The 17,668-nt window shown below is 40.1% G+C and overlaps 2 protein-coding genes across 3 annotated transcripts in view; one reads left to right on the plus strand and one right to left on the minus strand.

Annotated features, from left to right (window-relative positions):
- Positions 1-329: 329 nt before the first annotated feature.
- Positions 330-8,360, minus strand: csf2rb (colony stimulating factor 2 receptor subunit beta). 2 transcript variants are annotated; one of them, XM_086081642.1, is made up of 15 exons: positions 8,214-8,360; positions 6,459-6,632; positions 5,408-5,525; positions 5,159-5,334; positions 4,909-5,063; positions 3,845-3,989; positions 3,593-3,725; positions 3,358-3,512; positions 3,074-3,207; positions 2,614-2,797; positions 2,411-2,507; positions 2,130-2,196; positions 1,975-2,039; positions 1,699-1,861; positions 330-1,566 (listed from the first exon to the last, which is right to left on the minus strand). In XM_086081642.1, exons 2-15 carry the CDS (start codon positions 6,580-6,582, stop codon positions 1,210-1,212), a joined length of 2,073 nt encoding a protein of 690 aa, XP_085937768.1. In that variant the 5' UTR covers positions 6,583-6,632; positions 8,214-8,360; the 3' UTR covers positions 330-1,209. The 2 variants fall into 2 exon arrangements, with proteins under 2 accessions (XP_085937768.1, XP_085937767.1); XM_086081641.1 differs by having other exon boundaries at positions 6,459-6,635; positions 8,214-8,251.
- A 7,677-nt stretch (positions 8,361-16,037) lies between these two features.
- pvalb6 (parvalbumin 6) overlaps positions 16,038-17,668 on the plus strand; it is a 37,529-nt gene continuing 35,898 nt past the window's right edge. Inside the window, exon 1 of the mRNA XM_086097525.1 lies at positions 16,038-16,275. The gene's annotated coding sequence lies outside the window, so the exon portion shown is untranslated. The remainder of the gene's footprint in view (positions 16,276-17,668) is intronic.

Consider the following 17,668-nt stretch of genomic DNA (forward strand, 5'->3'; position numbering starts at 1 on the left):
CCTCATTAGTGGTAACTGGTCTTCCAGCTGTTTTTTTTTAAAGTGCAATTGACCTTTCCAGCCTCTTATTGCTACCTGTCCCATTTTTTAAATAGATTTGTTGACACCATGAAATTTACAATCAACATAAAATGATACATTTTCTCAGTTTAAACTTTTGACCTGTCATCTATGTTCTATTCTGAACAAAATATTGAAATTTGTCACTTCCACATAATTGCATTCAGTTTTTATGAATATGCATATATATATATATATATATATATATATATATATATATATATATATATATATATATATATATATATATGCATTTTTAGGTAATATATTCTTTAAATGATTAATTAAATAAATAATGAATAATTAAGTATTACAAACATGTCAGAGTCCAATTTTTTAAGTTGTCCAAAAAAAAAAGAGATGAAATGAAGATGAAAAAGTGCCTAAACATGTTCCAAAAGTGACCATAAAATGTCCCAAAAGAAAGAGGAAAAGCAGAAAATTACCAAAGAATGTCCATGAATTTGTCAAAAATGTCAGAGAATTAAATAAGAAAGGCAGAAAGGAAAATGTTCAAAAACTAACCTTTATGTCCAAAAACAAAAAGGCAAAAAAAAGTCTGAAAATTGTTTTTTTGTTTTGTTTTGTTTTTTTAAAGGCAGAAAATACTTTTTGGGGTGGACATTTATAGTTAAATTTTGAACATTTTAAAATGTAACTATAATTGTTCAAAAACAAAAGAAGAAATCCCGAAAATTACCATAAAATGTTGACAAAATTGCCAAAAAGGCAGAATTTTTTTCAAAAATAGCCATAAAATGTCCAAAAAGGAAGAGAGGCAGAAAATATGTCCATAAAATTGCCAAAAAGATCAGAAATTTTACAGAAAGCCATAAAAGTCTAAAAATGTATGAAAAATTGCAAAAAGGTAGATGAAAATGAATTGGATGCTGCATTTTTTGTGGTGTGGTGCAGCTCCAATTAGAGCTGTCTTGGACCCTCTAACACTAACACACTGTTTCCTTCATCACAATCTTCAAATGTTTTTCGGCTTCAGACAGATATTTTATTTATTTGACCTAAAATGGCTCTTTTGACAGTAAAGGTTGCTGACCCCTGAACTAGTTGCTGAATTGCCTGACTACTGAGAATAAACAATGTACAATATTGAATAAATGTTGAAAAGACTTGTGATGAGTCCGCTTGTTTTTAAGAGGGAGGAGGCAAAAGGCAGTACCCTGAGGCCCTTACGATGGGGCAGGGAGGCTCTGAGCTGTATGCTGGAGGCGGGTCACCGCTATCGGGCCTGATGTGGACCATCTTATCGGCCCACGCTGTGTTATCTTCACTCTGCTGGTTCTGCTCCCACTTTTGCGTGTTTGCATTGGCGCCCCAGTGCGACACCAGCTCCGATGTGGAAGCGGAGACGCTGCCGTGGGGAAGGGACACGTAACCTTCTCCGTTCAGGGAGAAGGCCCCCGACGAAGGACCGCCAGATGAAGTTATTTCGTTCTCCTTTGTTTCTTCACACATGCACGTAGAATGTAAGGGCTGACATGCAGACACCTAAAAGTCAGTATTGCATGTCAGCAAATGTTTTCAGAAAGGCTGTAAAATGCGCCCATAACATTTTTATGTTTAAAATTTTTGATTTATGTGCTTGCTTAGCTGACGGATGGTTGTGAGTGAGCAGCTGACCTGGCACAGGATATATGGGCCGCTGAAGTGCACTGGAAGGTCACAGCCATTAACCTTCTCAGCAGGGAGGGGCAGGCTAATACATTTGTAGTCCTCTCGGTCCTGCTCCAAATCTTTATTTTTTGCACCCTCAGGTGGCAACGGTGAGGAGCTTGGGGAGATGCTGGGAGTGGAAGACTATATTCAGTCATCTCACGGATGAATTCAGGCATTATGACTCGGGTTTGACTACAATGCTTTAAGTAGTAAAAGTGGTCAAAAAGTGAGAAATATTACCATGTAGGCTGCACTTTACACATGTAAGTGTCCTCGTTCTCTATCAGGGCCTGGCAGGTGGCAGACTGGATTACAGAAATATTTTTTGTCACCATGAAAGGGAAAAACTTCGCTCTTAATAAATCATTTTCCATGTAATGATCTTATATTCCCACCTTGATCTCTGACAGGATTTTGCTTTTGCCAGGAGAAGGAACAGAGTCCACCCAAAGAATCACTTTTCTATTTGATGATATTTTGGAATGACAGAAAATACATATCACAAAACAATAAAATACTAAACATCAAAACAAAGGAATTTTGGTGTGGTTGTAAAATATGAAATAGTACAATTATTCGTACAGCTAATCCGGAACAATTAGGCTGCGCTAACCACACCATAAAAAATATATTTAAGAAACAATATATTTTAATAAAGTGAATGCAAATAAAGTACCTTTGACAAGCTAAAACGGTCCGGAAGAGTATGATGAAGACTACGACCATAGTCACAGCGACGCAGAAGTAGACAATGGTGGTGATGGGCAGCGTGGCTACCCGGGATGCAAAACCGAATCATAATATTAAAATCCATGGTGATCATTTATGGAACAAAGCACATTAATGGAAAATAACATTCCTCATACTACATTTGCATACCTGCATGTGAGGTCCAGTCTTCTGGCTGGGTCCATTCTGAAGGACTTCCTTCATAGAGTGAACCCTCTCCAGGGATGACTACAGATCTGACTTGGACCTGGTGAGGCTGGGATGCGCTCAGAGATGCACTCAGGATGCGCACTGATGTGGAACCTTCCGAAATGTTCAGCAGGGTCGAGGAACCCTACGAAAGGAACGCACATCAAAACGGATTTGTTCAACTGTGAATGAAAATCTAACTACAAGTATGACATCATGTCGTCTGCAAAACAATGCAGACTCCGTTTGTAAATCAGCTTCGGTAAAAACATCTCATGTCGAAGCATGCTGTCATAAAAGCAGAACAAGAGAAGTTAATAAGAATGAAAATAGACGGAGAGCATAAAACACATTTATGAGTGTGAGCTTTCCCAGTGGTTATAACTTTAAAGGACTCATTTCAAGGTTTATTGTTTATTACCTTATCGTGCGTCCTGTAATAGCGCACTTGATAATATAGCCTGATTTTTGAAGCCGTGCTGGGTTCGATCCATTCCACAAGCCAGTTGTTGCCGTCCTCTCTCACGCTCACCTGCTGTGGTGGCCTGGGACAAACTGAACATGTTGATGTTTATTGACATTCATCACACAGATTTTTATTGAGCCCTTTAATGCCTGAAGTTATGCCATTGAACACTAGGGGGAGACACTCAATCACTTCACCACTGTGGTCTGAGCATGACCAGTTGGACCTCAATCACTCACTGTGTTCATTGGCCCGGAACGTCTTTGTGCTGCGAATGGGCTGAAGTTCCAGAAGCAGATGTGCAGGCATTGACACAATCAGCGAGCAGCTGTATCGCACCAGCGGCCTACTGGGGTCAAAGGTCACCGTGGGGTTCATACAGCAGCTCTCAGACCTTAGAAAAGGCGGGGCATCAACATATGGAGGTGAGTTCCCGCAGGGTTCTCTCTATAAGCACGCACACACTTGACTCACGGTGCAGTGTGGTTGCGTTGACAGGCCAGCTGGTAAGTAATTACGTGATCCAGTTCTCTGCTCACCTCCCAGCTACAAATCACCTTCTTCTCGCCATCAAGCACACAATACAAGCTGGGAAACTGTCCGCTGTCTAAGAACAGAGAGCGAGAGAAATTCAACTGACTTTCCGACCTTTTTTTTCATTTTAAAACTGCATATTTTGGATATTTTATCGCAATTTAATCGTAAACTAATGTTCAGATAGCCGACCTTCTCTAGTCCTCCAAGTCACCACAGGACTCCAGTGACTCCACTGGCCCACGCTGGCCCGGCCCCTCACCCTGGCCTCGTACCTGTGACCTGGAAGCAGAAGTCGTGTCTCCAGTTTGACATCTGTGTTTGTCACATTCTTAATCTGGAGACACAATCACAGAAACGAAGGGAGTCTTTTGCCCACAGTGCAAATAGCAGAACCGCCTCTGATATGGATGGATGGACTACTCTCACTACACTCTAAAAGCAGCTGGGTCAAAAATAACCCAAATTGGGTCATGAATGGACTGACGCAACTTTTTGAGTTATTTAACCCAAAAAGTTGGGTCAGATGAATAACCCACAAACATCTATTTTGTGAGTTATCCAACTTTTTGGGTTAAGCAAATAACAAAATTTAATTGGGTCAAAAATGAACCCACCCAACTTTGTGCGTTATTTAACACAATAACCACAAAGCAACCACATCTTTTTGGGTTGTTTTGTGTGGGTTATTCATTTGACCCAATTATTTGGATTAATTGCCACCCCAATGTTTTGAGTTATTAAACTAAAAAAAGTTGGGTCAAACTAAACTTAATAGCACACAAAGCAACTCACTTCTTGGGTCACTTGAATAACCCAAAAAGTTGAGTCAGACCCTTTTTGATCTAATTTGCTTGTATTTTTGAGCCAACTGTTTTTAGAGTGCACATTCTTAAAACTGCTGGGTCAAGAACAACCCAATTTGGATAATAATTTGGGTGACCTGTTAACTTGGATCAATTTGACCCAACTTTCTGAATCGTTTTGTATAGAACAACCCAGTTTAATGTTGGGTCAAATGGATCCAAGGTCATTTCTGAATTGAACTTTCTGAACTGTTTTGTATAAAACAACCCAGTTTTTGAGTTGTTTTGACAAAACAACCCGAAGTTGGGTCAAATTGACCCAAGTTAGTGGGTCAACTATTTTTAGAGTGCATGACACATCACAACAATGAATATGGATCATTATAGCTCTTGTATTGATTCTATTTGAGTGTGCAGTAGAGTGTAAAGCAGAGATTGTCTTGTGCTTACAGTCCACATGTCCTGTCTTTCTGCCTTGTAGCCAAGTTGGTAGACGATGTTTTTGTTCAGGGAAGAGGATGTGGGATAAGGACTGGACCATTTAATCCCCAGCTGTCCATTGGCAATGTCATATTTGGACAAATCCACTGGCGTGCGTGCTCTGACTGTGCAACACACAAACACAATCCAATCACAGCCATACGATCGTTTTCTCCCTAGCATGTATTTATTGTCATGAATACGTCGCATGTAAAGTCACCATGATGAGAAAGCTTCACGGGTTTTCGTGGGGCAGATGAGCAGAGTGCGTCGTCCTTGATAAAGAAGACGGTGTGTTGGATGCCGATGGAAAAAGAGCGCGTTTCATATCTACACCGGACGTTCCTGTGCCCATCTGCATTTCGGACCTCGTCACCAAAGGGCTCACATCGCTCCCTACGAGCACAAACACCATCTCTACAGTCACATTTTTCCTTCTCCTCTTTTCTGACTTTGAAGTTGTCTTTACCTGCTCCGTTCTGTTTGGAACCACAGCTGCAGTGGTGCATGTATGTCTGGACACTCGCTCCACTTGCAGTAGACGAACGATTCGTAGTCGTTATCACACTGTAATGACTTCATCAAGGCTGCGTGACACACAGACACGGGTTACTTAATTCTGTTGTTCCCAACAACTGTGCTACGAGATCATCAAGGCTGCAGCAGGAAACGAGCCAGTTTCACTATCAGATCTGTGCGTGTGTGTGCGTGCGTGTGCGTGTGTGTCACTCTTCAATTCATACAAGTCAATCAACCAGCTTTATGTTCAAATAAACAGGTCCAGAATTCACACTGGGTAAGAAAATTAGTGAGTACTTTGAGACAAGATTGTCATCATTTCCGTTTTTATTTGGTGGGGTGTGCCATGACATTTCACTTATGTAAAAAAAAACTAATTAAAAATAAATAAATAAATAAATAAAATCGCCTTGTCTTAATAAAGGTTGGGAAATTCCAACAGGTATACATTAATTAATGCTGTTTAACCTACCCTACACATATTGGAAGAGAAATTGAAATTTTCATATTAAAACATTCTGCACTATTATTAGTGCAAACATTTTTGATTACTCAGTCATTTTCTTTGCATAAACTCGTCTATTTTATTTACTGTATATGTTTTATGTTTGTAGCAAATTACCCACGTAAAGAATTTGATTCCAGAATTATCAAATTAATTAATTAAAGATCACATATCGCAAACGATGTCAATGCAATTTATTTTGTTGTTGTTAGTAAGAAAATTGTTTGCTATTGCTATATATTCGATGTTTTTTTTCTTGTCTTTTTTCTTTCCACCTGCCCCTCCCTAGCGTCTTCCTTTCTTATCTAAGATCTTGTGACACTTTTCATACTTCTTGGACGGGTTGTGCCTGTTAAGTCAATTTGGTTGCCCTCTACTCGTGCATGTGCAATGACAAAAATGTGATTTAAATACTATCATTATTGACAGTACAGCCCAATTTGAAGTCTGAATTAGTGCTTAATTTTGCCACATTTTATGAGAATACATGGCTTACCGTCATGTGAGCTGTAGGTGATGCATCCGTCTGGATGAGCGAGGAGAGCCAGACGGGGGTGTAGCAACCAAAACAGCACCCAGAAAAGAGGCACCATTCTTGGGTAAAGGCTCGTACCCCTCATGCCTTTGGGCTGCTCTCAGTAAAATTTGTGTTCTGACATCACTCTGAAGTCTGCTAATCAGAAGGAAGGCATAAAGAGTCAATTTACGCGAAATCATGAAGAAAATAGTCACAACCGCATTATCGCCCGCACTTCTCCTTTTAGGTGGTCTGCATGTTTTGTTTATTTCACCACGTCCGTTTGCCTGTTCTCTGCCACATGTGTTCAGTCATGATAAACAAAATGATTCCTTTGGGATTACAGAAACAAAAGTACCGACAGAGGCTAGAAATTAGGGCTGAATATACAATTCAAAGCTGCACACTTCCCTCATGTTACAGATTAGGCATGTCTTGAAAATAATATTCATTCTTAGAAATTCCATATAGTGTCAAGGAATTTTCTTACCCTATTTTTCTTTTTTTCAGTTCCAATGCAGTGTTGGATTGGTAATTATGTACATATTGACTGATTTGCCACATTGATTTGTTCATTTGAATTGCACTCTTATCCCCCTTTCTGTTGAGTGGTGAAAGTGGTGGCTCCAATGCAGTTCACTGTGTTTTGCACCAACCCCCCCCCCACACACACACAAATGTAATAGTAAACTTTTGATGGGATCGGGGCTGTTTCCCCTTAAGTGGCCAACTTGAACGCTCAGTCTCCTGGAACAAACTAATTCACTTTATTTCCTATATGTGAAAATTGGTTTTGGAATTACAACAACCTGAAAGTCAAAGAGCTTCTCTGAGCAGATTGTATTCTCCCCCGATGATAAATATAAAGTAAAAGTACCCAATCTGTCACATAGTGTATGTGAACTCTGACCAGCAGAGGGCAGCAACCGTGTCACGCCCGCAGACCAAATCCACATCGTGTGTCAGTGCGTTGATGAAGGAACTAACAGGAAATTGACCTTCCATATCTGTGGATGTGGAGAAAACCAGAGCAACTATAGAAAGTGCCAAAGCCAGATGTTAAGAGTGGCCAAAGCTGGAAACAAACCCGGGACTTTTTATCTGTGTGACAGAAGTGCCAATCAATCTTCCAATAAGGTTCCACTGTTTTAAATTTTAAATTGCCATGCCCAAACTTTGCTGAGGCATATAATAATAATAAAAACAAAAAAACTGCGTTTGACAAGGCCCGCAAGGCTATTCAAAAAAGGGTGGGGGAATGTCCAAAAAGTTGGCTAAAGAGTGATGAGGACTACCACAGGCTACTACTATTAATAAAGCTTTTCTTGATATGCAAACTCGCAAATAAATTGACAGTTAAAACTAAAACAGCATTTCCTAACCTTTTACAAAAAAATGTGTAATATCTTGGTTTACTGATAAGCTAAAATAATAAAAAATAATAATAAACTGATCCTTCCTTGTATTTTTCTGTACGCGGCCCTCGGATGAAAATGTTTGGACACGTATAAGTATAATCCTGACAACCAAAATATCCAATCATTTATCAGTCCTAAATTACAGGAAAACATCCCAGATGAAATTAGAAATATTTTACACAAATTAACTAAGAATAAGATTAAAATGTTCCCGATTCCAGAGTTGTTCTTTGCTGTATGTATTACTAAGACGAAGAGGATAATAATGACAATTGTGAATGTAGACAAATATGTCAAAGTTATGTGAGAGACTTACCTCACTTCACGGAGGCTTCTGGATTCGCACAGTTTTACTTTCTTGCTTTGTTTGCTGGGGGAGTTTCCTTTTGCTGTCTCTAAGATCCTCTTTTCTGCCTTGGTGTAAAGTATTCAAATGCTTAATCAGCTATTTCCAAAGGGATTGCAACTTGTTTCATGTTTCTCACTAACTTGTAAGACATATTTCCTCCAAATAGCTAAAGCCACAATGGCGCTTTTGAGATTATGACGGTTGAATCGCTTGACTGACTAATCATCACAATATACTTCAGTCCAGATACATGACAGACAATACAAGAGATAAAACATTAAAAATGGAGAACAACAAGGCAGAACAAGTGTAGAACGAGCTGAGGCATTTGTATGTATGTATGTGAGAGGCAAAATATTCAAAATATGACTCAGTATGACGCAATTTGTAAGAGCTACAGTCACTAAACATTATGGTTGTGACTGTATGAATTCATATCCTCTATCACACAAGCTCAGTTGCGTTTTTCACATTTTCATCTTGTTTTTCTCCAACTCTGACAAATAAATATCTCCAGCTTGATCACCATTTCCTTATTTCTCTTTGTCATATGTATAACATGACTTTGTAGTGAACGTCGTCCGGTTGCTAATGTTTGCAACTGCATCAAGGACAAAATAACTCCCTTTTTGTCCTGTGTCCCCCAAAGAGACTGGTTCACCTCCACGGACGACCACCCCCCATCTCTGGAATCTATAATCCTCCAGAAGACCCCAAAGATAATAAAAAAAATATATATATATATATATTTTGTTTTTACCCCCCAGAACATGCCTGTGTGCCTTCTTTTGCAACAGACCAATGAAATATGAAACTTTATGTTCTAAAATGTTAACACTATGAATTATTGTGAATATGTAACAGTTTGAGTTACTTTCTGGTAATATTAGTCGTGTTCGGGATGATTGAACTTTGACCTCAAGGGTTTAGTACAGTCAAAATATTTTATCAGAGATGGGATCAAAGTTTAATCTGAACATTCATCCATCCATTCATCCATTATCTACCGCTGGGTCGGGTCGCGGGGGCAGCAGCTTTAGCAGGGAAGCCCAGAATTCCCTCTCCCCAGCCACTTCAACCAGCTCCTCCGGCGGGATCCCAAGGCGTTCCCAGGCCAGACAAGAGACTTAGTCTCTCCAGCGTGTCCTGTATCGTCCCCGGGACCTCCCGTCCAGGAGGCATCGGAACCAGATGCCCGAGCCACTTCAAATTGCTCCTCTCAACGTGGAGGAGTAGCGGCTTGACCCTGAGTCCCTCCCGGATGACCGAGCTTCTCACCCTATCTCTAAGAGAGAGCCCGGATACTCTGCGGAGGAAACTTATTTTGGCCGCTTGTATCCGGGATCTTGTTCTTTCGGTCACGACGCACAGCTCGTGGCCATAGGTGAGGGTAGGAATGTCGATCGACCGGCAAATCGAGAGCCACCCTTTTCCGACTGAGGACCATGGTCTCGGATTTGGAGGTGCTGATCCTCATTCCAACCGCTTCACACTCGGCTGCGGACCGTTCCAGTGAGAGTTTCTCCTCTGGGCTCTACCAAGCTGGACGTAACTTGTGTACCAGTGTCTTTCCGCCATTTTTTTTCTTCCTTCCCTTTTTGGGTGTTGGGAATATTAGAAACATCACTTTTTCTCTCTTTTTCCTTGTTTTTCTTGGTTGCATGACCCAACACGCTCCCTCGCATCCTTAGCCATCGCAACGCAACAGGCGAGCGTGGACAACACTTTCTCGTCTCTGTCAGGCTGAAGGCCAACCAAGGTTTGGCCTCCCAGGTGTGCTCCGAGACCGGACAAAGCACACCTTGAAAGCCAGTAGATTAGACTCCGGGAGGATTGCAAACTGTAATCCTGAAGGGCCGCCAGGACAATTTTTGGTTTGATAAACTCTTTCCCTGATTGTTTACTGTGTGTGTTTTAACAATTCATATTAAACTCTAAGCGGGAAAAAATTAACTCATAAACCATTTAAATGTAGCATCCTTCACTTTAATGACTGACTTACTGAGCTTATCACCTGTTATCCTGATAATATTATCTAAAAAACGATGTTCTCCAAAAGGCAAGCTTGAGTTTGATTGAAATATTAAACTCGAGTCTTCTCCATTTAATTAATCAATCAATTATATAATTGAATAATTAATTGAAGTGAATTGAATGAATTTACACTATAACTCCAATTTGAAAACGCTACAAAAAATACTAACATCCTATAGCACTTCTTGTCATTAAGCTTTTTAGTGAGCTGGATGCTACATGGATGGACAGGTCGCAAGCCAGGGCATATTTAGACAAACAACCAGCCATAATCAAATTCACACCTATGGACAATTGACACATTTTCATAAAGCAGTCATGCGTGTTTTTATACCATGCTGTCACAACAACTGCACTACAGTAAGCACTACAGTAGCTTTGGCATTGGCCCAGACAGGCCGGGAAAACTAGAAAAATGTGTTTCTCTAGAGAGCTTGAGAAAAAAATAAGTTCTTTCCTCTGAGTGGTTCTCGGAAACAATGGGGAACTCTCACAAAAAAAAAAAAATTACATATATACGATAAAACCACGAGAGGCTGGTTTGTGGATTTTGGGTCTTTCACCTCAGTTTCTGTTGCTATTGTTTGCGCCTATTGCCTTATTTCAAACTTTTTTGTCTTATTTCAAACTTTTGGTGGTGATATACTGTTTTCATTCTGTGTTTTCCTGCAAATGTTTATAGTTTTGCCTTTCCTGGGGTCTATTTCACAAAGCAGGTTTAGTGAGAACCCTGAGTCAATAAACCCTGAAATGTGGGAAACTCTGCGTTTTCTGTTTCAGAAATGGAGGTAAATGAAAGCAGAGAAAAATAGGTAACTCTAGCATGTTTCATAAAAAGAGGTCATTTAAGTTACCGTAGCAACATGCTGCATGAACCAAACCTGTCGTGCTTTGGGGTTACTTCCCGCTCCAAAAATTGCATGGGAAGTCAGTGAGTAAACCGAATCTCATAAAAGTTATGCAAAGGAGAAAATGACTTCAAATATAAACATATCCCAACCCTAATTTCTTGAGAAGGGTACTCTTTTTGATACAACAGCTCCTCAACATACGCATTGACAGTATGTACATTTCTGGAGTAAACCAGATCCCCACAGTTTACAGTGAGAATGAACAAAAATGGACCTTGGACTTGTTTTTGAAATGTTCTTCTAAATGAAACACACAACATATAAAATATGTTACCAGACATTAACTTCATACAGAATGATTGTTTTTTGACTATACTTGTCTGTACTGTTATAAAAAAAACATACATTACATACACATCAAAAACAGAAATGTGCTTGAATCTACAAAATAATAATAATGCACCTACTCCATGAGGCTAGTTTTTTTCTGTGCAGACACACACACCACGCACGCACGGCACACACGTTATAGTAAGCTAGCCAATAACAGCACAACAGAGACATTAATATTAACAATTGTTTCCCTCATTAGCGCGTAGCAACATGATTGAAGAGCAAAAAAGAAGACTAGTAATGAAAATATTGTGTTGGTGTTGAGTGGTAGAAGGTAAGAACCTTTTCACATATTCTGGTAAAAGGAAGGAACACTTTCACTCAACTAGAAAGACGTACCCTGTGACTGGACTGATCCTTAACGTTGGTGGGTTGGGGGTTGGGGGGAGGTATTATACACAAGGTCTGAGAAGAAACACATTTTTAAGGGTGATTTTGGGTGGGTGTATTATACACGGGTGTGTGTTATTCAAGGGATTTGACATCAACTCCAAATGTGTCCACTTGTAGACATTTTGGCTTAACAAGATGGCAGCAGGTGATGACACAGCATTTTGAGTTTTGGCACCATATCAAAGGCAAATGCAAGTCTTCATTAAAACTACATCTAATCTTTGTAATGTTTGTATTTAAAAGTACAGTTGTGGTATCAAGAGTAAACGGCAGTTAGTTATTTCCTGGTATTACACAATGTCAACAACAGATAAATGTGTGTACAATTCAACTTGGGAATGGAATTCTATTTGTTACCGCCGGCGTAATTTCTACTAACAGGAGATGGATGCCCTAAATGTGGAATAATAACCAAAGCGCCATGCAGTCATATATATCAAACACCGCTCAGCTGTTAAAGTCAACAGTCGGAAATAGATGAACAACATTTCAATGACTGCATCAATCCGCTGTTTTTTGACTGATAGCGTTGCTTTCGCGATGCATGGCAATATTCTTTGAGGCTGATGAGAGTGTAATCTAAATGAATACAATCAATTCTCTGTGTAACAGAGAGAGAGAGAGAGAGAGAGAGAGAGAGAGAGAGAGAGAGAGAGAGAGAGAGAGAGAGAGAGAGAGAGAGAGAGAGAGAGAGAGAGAGCCTGGGGGCTTGCGCAAGAAGAGAGTCAATTATCGGACACATTATTAAGTAAGGCATACTTATTATGGCGGAGATAAAGTATGTGCAGAGAGTGCTGCAAGCTGATAAACAGCTGGAGGAGACACATCTAACTCTCTTTATCCCGTCTCATTCATTTCGACGTTCTTTCTATCACCGCACACACACACACACACACACCCCCACACACACACACACACACACACACACACACACACACACACACACACACACACACACACACACACACACACACACACACACACACACACACACACACACCCCCACACCCCCACACACACACACACACACACACACACACACACACACACCCACACCCACACACCCACACACCCCCCCCCCCCCCCCACACACACACACACACACACACACACACACCCACACTACACATTCACACTCTCGACAACATTGCCGTCACAGCACAATTGCATTCTATTACAGCCCAATTTCACTTGAGAAGAATACATGGAATGGAAATAGCGTCGTGTCAGCTGTGGAGCATGCAGCCATTTAAATGACGCGCACACTCCAATAGAACTCTAGAGCTCACCTACAAAGCATTAAGACAAGTCGAGATGTCTCGGGAATGATTTTAAATAAATTCTGTGCTTTTACTTGAGAGAATGCGATCAGAGATTTATGGATGAGGATACTTGGGCATGCACAGGTTTTAAAGCTGACACAATTGCCTATATTTCTCGTGGCCCATCTACTACAAAAGTGTTTGCGATGCATAGAATAGACTTCAATTAGCTTAAATCAGAGTACACGCACCCTTTAGGCCTCATAGTAAGACATAAAGACAAATACGCACTCTGCCAAGGCCTTTTAAAGTTGTGTATACATATATATTATATACACATTCTCCTTTGGGATTCAGTAGTTCAATAGTAAACGGACAGCAGCTTGTGGCACGAATAAAGAGACCAGTTTGGTGCTACACAGTTAGCTCTACTTGATGCTATATTTGCTTTACATTGAAAGACACCTCCACTTTCATAGCCTTGACACCAATATCTTGGGAAATAGTTGTAAAATGGTCGAAAAATCGTATTTGCATTAAGGAAGGCAGAGCTGTCAACACTGAGGCTTGAGCGTGAGACTCGCACATTTCTGTCTTCTCTCACACTGTCATGCTTCACTTTAATTTCTCACACGAAGAAAAAGTACCGATGAAGAAAATAGTTTGTCAATGTTCTGATTGGACGTTGCAACTGTCAGTTAAACAAAGGCCAATTTGTCGCTTGCCCAACCCCCGCTTCCAATCTTGTGCACGCGCTCTGCTGTTTTCTTTTTTTCTTTCTTTGTGTGTCACATTTATGGACTTCGGCTATTTTCTACAAAGCTTGTAAAGCAGGCTTCTTTCTAGTTATATTTGTCTCAAAAAGGATTCTCAAAACTTCTCTCTGAGAGTTTTAGTTTTTAATAAACCACTTTGAACTATTTCTATTAGTTTAACATTTTTTTCCACTTTTGTTAACAAGAGTATGAAAACCTAGAATTTGTTTTATTGTACTATTAGAACAGATATAAAATGTGTGATTAAGCGTGAGTTAACTATTGAAGTCATGCGATTAATTACAATAAAAAATTTAAATCGCCTGACGCGACTTTAAGATTATTAAAAATTTAGGCGATTAAATATTTAATCGTAATTAATAGCGTGACTTCACTAGTTAACTCACAATTAATCACAAATGTTATATCTGTTCTAAATGTACAAAAAAAAAAAAAGGTTTTTATACTCTTGTTAACAAAAGTAGAAAAAACGTTAAACTAAGAAATAGTTCAAATGATTTTTTGATGTCCATAGCCGTCAATGGCAGTGAATGAGTTAACTCATCGAGCTCATCCCAGCTAACTTCACACACATCCTTGACTGGTGGAAACCCATTTGCAGGGCACATATAGACATGACTGGACTGGCACCATTTTTTTTGACTTCACCTAGCCCGGCCCAACTGCTTTGACTGATGTTGGCTCAGTTTGCTTTCTATATTTGAAATGGATTAATGGACTGGTCCCTCTAGATTGTGGGCCAGTCTCTTGGGGTAAAATGGAGGAAAATACTAATTAAAAAGCACTGCATCGGCCCCAAGAAATGTCGGCCCACTGGGCATCTGCCTTGTGTGCCAGATGGCCAGTCAGGCCTGCATATAGACAAACAACCATTCACACGGCAGGACAATTTCGATTTTTGAATGAACCTAACATGCACGCTTTTGGAATGTGGGAGGAGATTCGAATACCTGCAGAAGAAATACAAATAAAAAGAAAAGAAAAAGTCAACAGTATGCTCTGCTTTTGAAATTTTTTGAAAGCGTTATGTTTTTGGAAGAAAAGAGGTGTTTGTTTTTTTACATTCGCTCAACCAATGTGACCTTGCGGGGGAGGGGGGGGGGATCTGCACCTACAGGAATTAAATCTACACCAGCGAATAAATCTACGCCAGCAGTTTTGGAGCCAAGTCAGACTTTTGAAAGCTTCCCTGCTTTAAAATGTGAAAATGCACCACGTGTGTAACATAAGAACCCCCCCCCCCCCCCCCCCCCCCCCCCCCCCCCCCCCCCCCCCCCGTTCCCGGTGTCTTAGCGTGAAGGAGACCTGACCCGTAATTTGATATCATTGACATTTGTAACCTGGAGCCGTTTTTCATGGCTGCACATTTTCTGTGCATTCGGCCTTAGAGATCCATTGCAAATGTCAAACATGGCCCAGGAGACTGGAGCAAGAAAAGAAAAAAAACACTTCCAGGTCACATGCACATCAACTTAAAGTTTGAAAAGAAAAGATGGATGAGTGGATTTTCATAATAGCATAGTTCATCGTTCAGTCTTTTCCCCCCTGTCTTATACTTTTCAGTTCAACACCCTTTCATTGTTGAGTACGTCTTTGCTTTCTTTGCTCTCCTTTGGACTCATCACTCCATCTTTTCGCTATATATTTCTTACACCGCAATGATCCATGGATTTCATTTTTGGATCCAAACTATCTTTAGCTCTCCTCACCTCTTCCTGCTTTTTTTTTTTTTTTTTTTCCCTCCCACGGTGCTATTACTCCACACTGAAACACATTATTGGATTACAGCGTGATTGAATGGACAGCTTTGTCTCCAGAGACGGGATGCATCTGATGAGTTTCATTTATATTTTTGGACAGGATGTTCCACTTGTTAAACGTTTTTAACAAACCATTTTTATGCATTTTTTTCCCTTTCTCTTCTTCTCTCCCTTATTTAGCACTTATCCCTTTCTTCCTACCTTTCACCATTTCTTCTCCTCTGCCTTCATCCACCTCTCTCCTCCTCCTGTCCAACATCACACAATCCCCTCCTATCCCAATCCAGCGCTCCCTCCCTCTACTCCTCCATCCCCCTTTATCTCTCCCTCCCTCCCTTTCTCCCCTTCATCTCACCTCCAGCCAGCCTCCTTCTCCTCCTCCTCCTCGATCGCACAGCATCCACTTTCTCTTTATACCTCTCTTCACTTGTCTTGCAGTCTCTTTCTCCTTCTCTCTGTCCTCCACTTGGCTCGCCCGTCAGCTGCTTTGCAGGCTCGCTGCTTTCCATCCAATCGCTGAGGACTCAGAGGCACTCAGGACTAAGTCTCTGTCATTGCAGGTAAGTGTGACTATTGATCTTTTTTTTTTTTTTTTTTAAATAAAAGAGAGACGTTATGTTGGTGTGTGTATACGGTATATGAATGAATAATGTCGAAAAAGACTTAAAAGACACGAGAGTGATGATGAGGCAATGAGTTAGTAAAAAGTCAAAATGAACGTATATCACCACTAAAGGGAGTCAAAAGCAGTTAAAGAAGTGATATAGTAGTAGCATAATTAGAACATGAAATTCAAACAGACAACCCTTATTGCAGAAATGTAAACTACAAATATGATAGCAGGATTCTAGCATGTTTCCATTTGAAATTACTGCATGCTTCCAACGGAGCTCAAATCCCATTCACAAACCGCAGCGGAAAACTGGCGATGGTGATTGGTTCTCTCAAAGCTGTGAGTCACTCTGTGTGTGTTTGTGTGCATGTGTGTGTAAAAGGGGGAATCCATTACATTCCTTTACGAGTGCTGGTGAGTCTTCAGAGCAGACACTTGGATGAAACATTTGTTCTCATTACAAGGCCTACATTGCACAGTCTATTCTTGATGATGACGAGTGTGTGGCACATTAAAGGACATTTTGCTATCATTGGTGCAGCTCAATATAACATCTAGTGGCTGTGACGATTTTGCACCAGATTTAAGCTCTTTTTGTCCCCTTAAATCTTTCTCACTAGTCGCGTCCGTCGGCGGAGCGCTACATTGTCGTATTCATCAGCCAGTCCTCTGACAAAATCTGTCCTTCAGGATGAACAGCTGTGTCCTGAAGGGCAATGAGACTTTAGAAATGTTCTCAGGTGGATTATAATGACTATCCAGAGAGAGGATGAGAGTGATGCACGGGCTTTAGTTTGAAGTTGCAGCACACTCTGATAAAAATAAATTAACAAATTATGGGTTTGAAGTTATTTCTACAGTTTTGCAGTGCAAACACTGGCCATATTTATGATTTCTAAAAAAAATTGTAGTACAAATGCATGATTGTAAAGCTCAATTGAATGGTGGCAAGTTTGGATATGAAGAGGACAAAGGATCGATGCTTGTGGAACACCCTATACTCTCCAGGGCAAAAATCATGAGTATGAACTCCAAGGTTCCTATTTTCGTGCTCAGAGCAAGTCTAGTGCAAAGTGCATGGTGTAAGCATAAGCCCTTTTTCCAAAAAGTCCTTGTGCAGTTTTCCTGGTTTTACATATTTTTATGAAATCAACAAATGTTTTGTTTTTGTTTTTCACACATTTTATATTAAAAATATGTTCTTACTCTTTCACATCTTCATGCATTAAGACAAATATTTTATTTATTTTTTAATATACAAATGTATTTTTTCTTCAGTTTTTTTTTACATTTACACTTCAAAAAAGATGCCCACCAACATTTACCATCTAAACAAATTT

The sequence above is a fragment of the Leptonotus elevatus genome, chromosome 1 (genome assembly GCF_054856555.1).
Source record: "Leptonotus elevatus isolate MCC_2025b chromosome 1, RoL_Lele_1.0, whole genome shotgun sequence".
NCBI classification, from domain to species: Eukaryota; Metazoa; Chordata; class Actinopteri; order Syngnathiformes; family Syngnathidae; genus Leptonotus; species Leptonotus elevatus.

What these genes read in the sequence shown, in the direction of transcription:
- csf2rb (XM_086081642.1), bottom strand. Translation starts at nt 6,582, where the DNA reads ATGAGGGGTACGAGCCTTTACCCAAGAATGGTGCCTCTTTTCTGGGTG. An exon ending in AGACTGGACCTCACATGCAG is followed by an intron (nt 2,508 to 2,613) that starts GTATGCAAATGT and finishes CATCCCGGGTAG; the next exon opens with CCACGCTGCCCATCACCACC. An exon ending in AAATCCTGTCAGAGATCAAG is followed by an intron (nt 2,040 to 2,129) that starts GTGGGAATATAA and finishes TCTGTAATCCAG; the next exon opens with TCTGCCACCTGCCAGGCCCT.